General features: G+C 34.9%; 1 protein-coding gene across 1 annotated transcript in view; it reads right to left on the reverse strand.

Annotated features, from left to right (window-relative positions):
• itpr3 (inositol 1,4,5-trisphosphate receptor, type 3) overlaps positions 1 to 5,041 on the reverse strand; it is a 32,674-nt gene extending 27,633 nt beyond the window's left edge. Inside the window, exons 1-5 of the mRNA XM_073818899.1 lie at positions 4,950 to 5,041; positions 3,812 to 3,882; positions 2,378 to 2,499; positions 2,096 to 2,182; positions 596 to 754 (exon numbers count right to left, since the gene is read on the reverse strand). Coding sequence (XP_073675000.1) covers positions 596 to 754; positions 2,096 to 2,182; positions 2,378 to 2,499; positions 3,812 to 3,882; positions 4,950 to 5,041 — 531 coding nt within the window. The remainder of the gene's footprint in view (positions 1 to 595; positions 755 to 2,095; positions 2,183 to 2,377; positions 2,500 to 3,811; positions 3,883 to 4,949) is intronic.
• Between the last annotated feature and the right edge of the window lie 3,649 nt (positions 5,042 to 8,690).

Consider the following 8,690-nt stretch of genomic DNA (forward strand, 5'->3'; position numbering starts at 1 on the left):
CTGTTTTCAACATAATATTAATAATAAATGTTTTTTGAGCAACAAATGAAAATATTAGAATGATTTCTGAAGGATCATGTGACTGGAGTAATGCTGCTAAAAACTCAGCTTTGAAATCACAGGAATAAATTACAATTTAAAATATATTCAAATAGAAAAAGTTATTTTTAAATAGTAAAAATATTTCACAATTTTACTGCTTTTGCTGTAATTTGGAATTTGATCAAATAAACACAGGCTTGGTGAATAGAAAAAATATATATTTTTACAGTAGTACATTAATTTATTTCATTTTCCATTTTTATTGTAATTTTAATTAAAATTTTTATAATTTTGTCTATATGTGTATATTTTCTTTTAGTTTTTGTAGTTTATCAGAACTAGCTGAAATAATACGTTTTTAATATTTTATTTCACTTACCATTTCATTTACTACACGTAATGAAAATGCTTTTTTACTGGTTTTAATTTTAGTTTCAGTCATAGTTTACCATAATAATCTTACTGGATATAAAAACTAGCTTCATGCGATTTACCGCAATAGCTTGTTTATATTCTGTGACTTTTGAGTTTCTTGTGTGCTTGCATGAATTACATTGTCTCCATTGGCTCGGAGCTTCCAAAAAGGTTGAATGAAAAGCCAGGATCCCTCGTTCCCCGTCCCATCAAGAGTGACACGCATGGCATTCTTCTCCAGCAAAGCTGGGAGACGCTTATTCACCGTCAAATACTTGTTGCTCTTCATGTGCAGGAGCTGAAAACACATCAACGTTTATTAGAATCAACACAGCTCAGCTCATAAAAAGGACAGCTCAGGCTCTAAAATAGGATTGCGTGAGCCACACAAGGTATCACTAACACGTTTTATTACCTGGCAGAAGAACTGTTATGATTTTAATTAATAAAATAAGTTATTAACTGAACATTTGTGTGTTAAATCATATTGCTGCTGACTATTTATAAATGCAAGCCACTCGAGACTCACTTTACCGCACAGCCTTTGTGGTTTATTGCTTTTTCCACAGCAGTGCACCTACTACAAAGCTTATTAGTAAGAAAGTACTTCCTTTTTGTCTAAAAAAAAATCTAGAATGAATATGCTATAATATGGTAGCACCTCCTCTGCCACTATGTACATGCTGAATGGCTTTAAACTACTCTACGATTCCTGAAGACTAAGTGTTATTTCAGTAAAAATAAATGTTTGTTGGTTGGATTACTAAGAAGAAGTTTTAACCCACAGGAATCACTGGATATGTGAAGCTCTTTATTTCAGGATACCCTATAGTAACAGGAAAAGGCTCTGTTTCCTATAGTGTGGCATTGCTGTAGGCAATTATCTGTTACTGACATCACTACCAGGGAGGAAGCACATTTCTTTTTTGCCTTTTCTGACTGAGATAAAAATGTGCAGGCATAGTTGTGTCCATTAAGAAACTCAGTCAATATAAAATCAAAAATGACTTTTAGTTTATTAATATACATAATGTGGAAAATTCATTCATGCATGTTATTCCAAAGAAACAAAATGTTTGTCTGTGTTATCTTTTGTTAAAATTACTTTCATTTCTGGCTAATATTACTAACTCAGCTCTAAATGTCATATACAGATCATGTCCAGCCAATTACACTGAGCTATTCTGAAAAGGACCGCCCACTTTTCAACATCCAGTCAAGAACTGTTTTTAGAGTCCATAGATGGTGGTGCACCTTGAATCTTGAATGGAAGGCTTGATTAGGTTGGGTGACTAGGATAATTCTTAATCTTTGGTTTCTATAAACAAGGTTTATGTCACAGAACTGCACCTTTCTACACCTCTATATAAGGGATTAAATGTTTTTTACACTTAGGTCTACCTGTCGGGACTAGACTGCTGTTTGACAGAGCTTTACATAACTGTACAAAACCTCTCCTGGTTTTGTAATGGAGTAATTATGTTCTGAAGAAATGTTGTGAGGAAAAAAAAATCCACCTTTCTAATGTAAATGATTAATCATAATAAAAAACAATTAACAAAGATGTATAGATAAACAACCTGCAGGAATTAGTCAGCAACTAATTAACAAGTGTCATTTTACTAAAGCAAATTCTCACCTGAATGACACTGCCGTATTTTATCACATCCCCATGGACCTTTTTGTTCTCAGCTTCATTCTGTTTTTGTTCCAAATTAGCTGCATGCTTTGGTATGAGACAAAAAAGCATAAAAACAAATTAGTGACACTGAGCAAGCAGCTCAAATATCAATCATCATATGAAAGGTGTCCCAGCAAACAAAGTAAATACATCAAATTCCTCTTTGCTCACAGCTGTAATTAAAAAGCAAACGTGGATTCTAGTGATGATCTACATTCAGTAGAATTGTTTATGACTTACTTGCAGTTTCTGAAGAAGTACCATGTCTCCAATCTTATCCTTCTCATGCTTTGCCTGTTTAGCCTTCCAGAATTGTTTCTGGGCAGAATATCGGTTCATGGGATAAACCTTAAACAGGCAGTCTAGATCCCAAACAAGAAAAAATATATATTAATTAGCACTTCAGTATCAGCTGTTTGTGTCTGTTTTTGAAAAATGTGATTCAATGAATAAATGGTTTTTAATGAATAAATACATAAACAAGCAAACAAACAATTGAAGAGTTCATTTTTGTTTTTGCAAATTGCAAAAATTTTGCAAATAAACTCAAATTATAAGGCCTGAAAAGCCTCTAAATACTGAATTTTAGGAAAGAATAAAATGAATATTTATAAATTGGTTTGGACTTTCACAGGAAACATTTTTGTATTCGCTCACAATTGATCTCAACTAAACTTTTGTATCATCTGCAGATCAGATCTGACCGTAATGGGTTGGAGGGTTTATGGTTTGAGGTTACTTCACTGCTATGTTGACCCAGTTAGCTACCAACAAACCAACACTAACCTACACAGCAGCTTGCCCAACAGGACTAAAGTAAATATAACCTAGCAATACCAGGTAACTTAAAACCAACCATACATATTTAACATGCTACTTTTCTTTTTTTTTTCACATTTGGGAAATGACTGACTGCACCACTGCAACACTCTTGTTAGCTGAAACTGGTAAAATTGATTTCATTAAATTTAAATAAAGCTGAAATAAAATAAAAATATGAATATTAGGTTGAAAAAACGTAAATTAAACTCAAAATAATTAAATCAAATACTGTATGTTACTATACAACTTCTTACCAAATAAGTCGATATACTGACATATGATTATTTTGAGTTAAAAAAATATATATTACATTTACTCCAGGTTTCACAGACAAGGCTTAAACCTAATCCCAGACTAAAATGTAAGTCTGAGCTGTTTCAACTGAAAGAAACTTGCACTGACTGATCTTAAAATATATCAGTGCCTTTGTTTTGTCTCGAGATGTACACCAGTAATGTTTTTTCAAAGGCACACTTTTAAAAATTGCATTAATGTCCTAACTGAACTATGGCCTAATCCTGATTTAGTCTAAGCCCTGTCTGTGAAACCATGTCTACGTTCATTATTACATTTAGAAAACTATTGGCTTAGCAACAAGACAAACAGTGGAACAACACAATATTTCTTAATGTATTATAATTATTCTGCAATCAAAATTATTACTCAGATTAAAATGTAACATGTCTTCTTAATTTTAATTTACTCTGGGGACCACAAACTTCTAGCTATCAGTGAAAGGTTGTATGCACATTTTACCAATTTACATCCAAAGAGCTACAGTATATGTAATAATGATTCTGGAAGTACTGGCTGTGTGAAGGATTATTTATATATATTTATACTATAAAATACCTCTGAATTTTTTGGGAGGGTTTTCTAGATCTCCACCTGCTGGCTCCACGACACAACGGTCATCCACCAGCCTGGGAAGGTAAACACGCAGAGTCATCTCAATAAAGCAATTCTTCAAAAGCCTTTGAGAGGCACATTGGCATCAGTGGTCATAAAGAGTTATGGGTCAGGGTCACAAACTCAATTTCTACAGACTTCTGGTGGACACCCTGCTGAATACTTTAAATCCAAAGGTCCAAATGCTCTGCCAAAGTGCCTTTAAGCTCTAATTATGTAATATTATATATATCCACTCCTATTTAACAATACCCCTAGGGTAGCCTGCAAATCCAAGTAGCCTTTGAGGGTTTCTAAGAAACAGGTTAAAACGTGTCTATAGGTTGCCACGCCAGTACAATGAGACACTCGTTGAGCCTGAAAGGCTAAAATAGCCCAAGGAAAAACCCTGGACACTTGGCTGTTTAAGAGAGCCATTCCTGCATAACATTTGCTTTTTAAGACGACTGTCTCCATCTTTTTGTTCTTGCATCTGGCCTGTATCCAAAACAGGGGTGGTGTTTCCTCCTGACATTAAAAGAACAGTAAGGTTTGGGCTGAACAGTTCATACAGTGAGATTAAGGCTAAAAAAGGTCTCTTCCTTTCAGACTAACAGGCTTCATTGTAAATGTAAATCCAAGATTGCGCTTTCATTTAGGAGCACGGACATCAAATGAAGCTTGCATAATATACACATACATGACATATTTAAAGTATATATAATTATCTGACAGTCTGCCTATCAATCAAAATGTGATTAAAATTGCAATTCTAGGTTGTTGACTGCACTGTAACTTAACTGAACACCTGTGTGCAGCTCTCAAGCTTTTTGCAAAGCATAAACACACACATCAAAGCTCAGAGTACAAGTAAGCCACAGCACAACCATCTAGCAGAGAAAAAGAACAAAGCTTGAGTTCTCAAGACTAGAATGTCAATAATTTCATTTAATAATAACCTGAACTGACGAGAAACTGAATTTCACATGCATGGCTATGATTTACTGCGTTTTAAATGAACATAAAACTGTGTTTTGTGCAGGGTCTTGGGCTAAGGTGAAGGCAGAGCAGGAAGACAGAGAAGTCAATGGAAGACACTTACCCCAGGGTGCTTATAAAGCCATTGACAGTTCCTTCTGCATACAGGGAGACAATATCCCCTACATGCAGAAAACTGGACGCTGAATCAGACATCTTTGCTATTTACAGCACGCAGGGTCTGGATGCTTCAGTCTGATCTTGAGAAGCCCGGACACTTTTCTTACAAACTCTTCCTGATAATGCGGGTGTAGGCACTCGCTTCACCCACAGTTGAAGTGCAAGTGCATCCCGTTTGAGTTGGAAGACGTGCAGAGAAAAGAAAACCTGCAAAAGTTAATCCCTGGTTGGATGAGCAGCTGGGAATGTAAAGCGCAGAGGTCCGAGAAGCAGAAGTGAGTCGTTGTTGGAGTTTTGCGGCGTACCTGAGGTCATAGTGCTTCAAACCAGGAAGCACGCTTAACTTTGTCAAGTCAAAACACGCCTGTAGGGGAGGCACCGCGTGGAAGAATACAGATGAGACTCGCTAACACCCTCTCCACACTGCAACCGAGCAACCTGACGGAAAGAGAGAGCTAAAGCAGTCAATGAGACCACTGAAGAGACAGCTTTTTTATTTAGAATATAAGCTATTTGGAGCGTCGCCTCGCTCGCTTACTCTGTGGTCTCGGTTATAAATAGATAAAAATAAAAATTCTAAATAAGTGTAAATAAATACGATTTTTGTACATGTAGCTGTTTCTCAGCGCAATACAAAATATTAAAAAGTTTAACTACGGTTTTATTGTGTAGCCTACCTTAAACGCATTTATTATGGTAACAATTTAACTTATTAATGTAAAAAAATGTTTAATACAATTGTAATGTATATCTGAGCGTTATAGGCTACTACAACAACAATATTCAATATTAAGGGTCAGATCAGGACAGGTAAAGTAGCTATAGAAAGTTCGCTGTGGCGCAGGTTTCAATAAAAACAGACCCACCCAACCTCTCATTTTATAAACTTGGACTAAATTTCCTGTTTCAGTTCATAAGACAAAACATGATATTCAGCAACACAATACAAGGGGCTCTTGATTTAAGTATAGACGCACAATCTAATTCTGTCAACATTTCGATAGGCCAGTTTATCTTAGTTTAGCAGTAGGCCTATAGCCATATTGTTTATTCATATGTGACCCTGGACCACAAAACCAGTCATAAGGGACCTTTTTTTTTTATTAATATTTATATATTTAAAACATTTAACTCAACCAGTTGGGTCAAAATAACCCAGCATGTGTTTTGTCCAATATTTACCCAATGCTGGGTTGCCAAATAACCCAAAGCATTTTTTTAGATAATATGTGACCCTGGATCACAAAAGCAGTCATAATGGCCAGTTTTGGGAATTTATACATCATTTGAAAGTTGAAAAAAGCTTTCCATTAATGTATGGTTTGTTAGGATAGGAGAATAGTTGGCCAATCTTTAATCTGAGGGTGCAAAAAAAAAATTTAAAATATTGAGAAAATCGCCTATACATTGTCCAAATGAAGTTTTTAGCAATGCATATTACTAATCAAAAATTAAGTTTTGATATATTTACAAAAGGGCATTTACAAAAAAAATCTTCATGGAACATGATCTTTACTTAATATCTTAATGATTTTTGGCATAAAAGAAAAATCTATCATTTTGACCCATACAATGTATTGTTGGCTATACAAATATACCGTGCTACTTAAGACTTGTTTTGTGGTCCAGGGTCGCATAGTCTTGAATGTAGTACTGGCAGTTACTAAAGCAAGACAGTTTCACACTTCGATGTGTTGTGGTTTATGCTGAGAGGCTTTAGATTCACAGCTGAGAAAGGTGCAATCCATTTTTCCATTCATTTATATACGAAAAGGTCACAGTATGTCAAGTTGGTATGTAAAAAGATTATTCACAAAAAGGAGCCATGGAAACCCCATCATCAGCAAGAAAAGGTACCTACGCACAAATCTGTGACATGCAAAATCACATCTGTGCACAAGTACTCTCTCTGAATGTCAAGCTGAGTTTCCACGTATTCAAAATGGATGTCCAGGCAAATTTGCATTCAAATCAAGCTTCAGGAGAGATGGGATGCAATTGTGGCTGGATTTGCATTGCTGGCTGGCAGTGAAAGTCAATTAGAAGTTTATTACGACTTTCCCTCTCTCTCTCCTTTGTGCAAACCTATGTTTTTGATTAAAATGTGAGAACTCTAGTTGAGTAATTACTGGCATATTTTGGGAATGAAGAGTCTGGAGTCCTGAAATTGCATTTAAACCACTTTGCACATTAGCAAAGTTTTTAACCTTACAGTTTTTCTTTTAATATACAATAATTGAGTGTAAACTAAAGTGCTGGCTTTTTTAAGTACTGACTCTTTTCTAATTAGCTCTGCAGTCGGTGAATACATCGCATGCAACCACAACAACATTTCTGACACCATAGAAGGGTTTTTTAGCTGTAGCTATAGCCTCATTTGGAAGGATTTCTATATTCACATTATCTCCAAGCTTAGTATTTTACAGGTTCTTTGCTACACTCCATTGGCTCGTTAAATCTCACTTTTAGCTCAGATCTCCCTATAAGGGTAAGGTCATACACAGATTTTGGATGACTGCAAATTTATGATTCTTAAAAGACAGTCAACTGAGACTGATGAAAACATGCTGAAAATGAAATTCAAATATTCACCAGTAATCACTTCTAAATGAAACAAATATCGGCTGTAGCGAAGATAAAAAGAGGTGTAAACTAGAAAGTGTGTGTGCATGCTATGCTCAGGCACATGATCTAAGGATCCTCCAGATTTACCTACAGTTTGTTCCTCATATCCTTATTGACACAGGGAGATGTCTACAACGCCTCAGCCCACTTATCAAACAGGAGGAAAACTTTATTACAACAGAAAATTTCAGTGTTAAAACATTGTCATTGTAATGAAAATGGCATCTAAATGTCTTTAGCACCAGCTTTTTTCCCAGATATGAAACATCATGCATTTCCTGTAAATGGAGCAGAGTAAAACCCAGAAAAATTCTCAAGAACTCTAGTGAGTAACCACTAATGATGCCCTCATTTGTATTAATGACATTTCCTCTTGGTGTCAGATATCTCAAAGCACTTAGATTTTATATATTACGGTTTTTCAGTCCCTGCACCAAAACTTCATAATGCTTTATGAAGTAATTGCATATCATTATGATGATATGATTCATATTTAAAGGAATAGTTCACCCAAAAATGAAACTTTGATAAAAATGTACTCACCCTCAGATCATCCAAGATATAGATGAGTTTGTTTCTTACAAACATGCAGCTTTACTTCTCAAGATCTTAACTGATGGACTGGAATCATGTGGATTACTAATGAATTATTGTGATGTTTTTATCAGTTATTTGAACTCTCATTCTGCCGGCACCCATTCACTGCAAAAAAATCCATTGGTGAACAAGTGATGTAATAGTAAATTTATCCAAATCTGTTACGATTCAGAAACAAATTTGTCTAGGATAGCCTGAAGATGAGTACATTTTAAGCAACATTTCATTTTCAACTATTCAACTATTACTTCAATTAAATAGTATCTAAATAATATGACAATATTAGTTGAGGTCAAATGTTTACATACCCCTTGCATCCAAAATGCATGTTATTTTTCTATTTAGTACAAGAGAAAATAAATAATAGTTGAGTTTATCAAAATTACCCATTCAAAAGTTTACATACGCTTGATTCTTAATACTGTGTTGTTACCTAAATGATGTACAGCTGTGTTTTTAGTGA

Source organism: Garra rufa, chromosome 15, assembly GCF_049309525.1.
Source record: "Garra rufa chromosome 15, GarRuf1.0, whole genome shotgun sequence".
In the NCBI taxonomy this organism is placed as follows: Eukaryota; Metazoa; Chordata; class Actinopteri; order Cypriniformes; family Cyprinidae; genus Garra; species Garra rufa.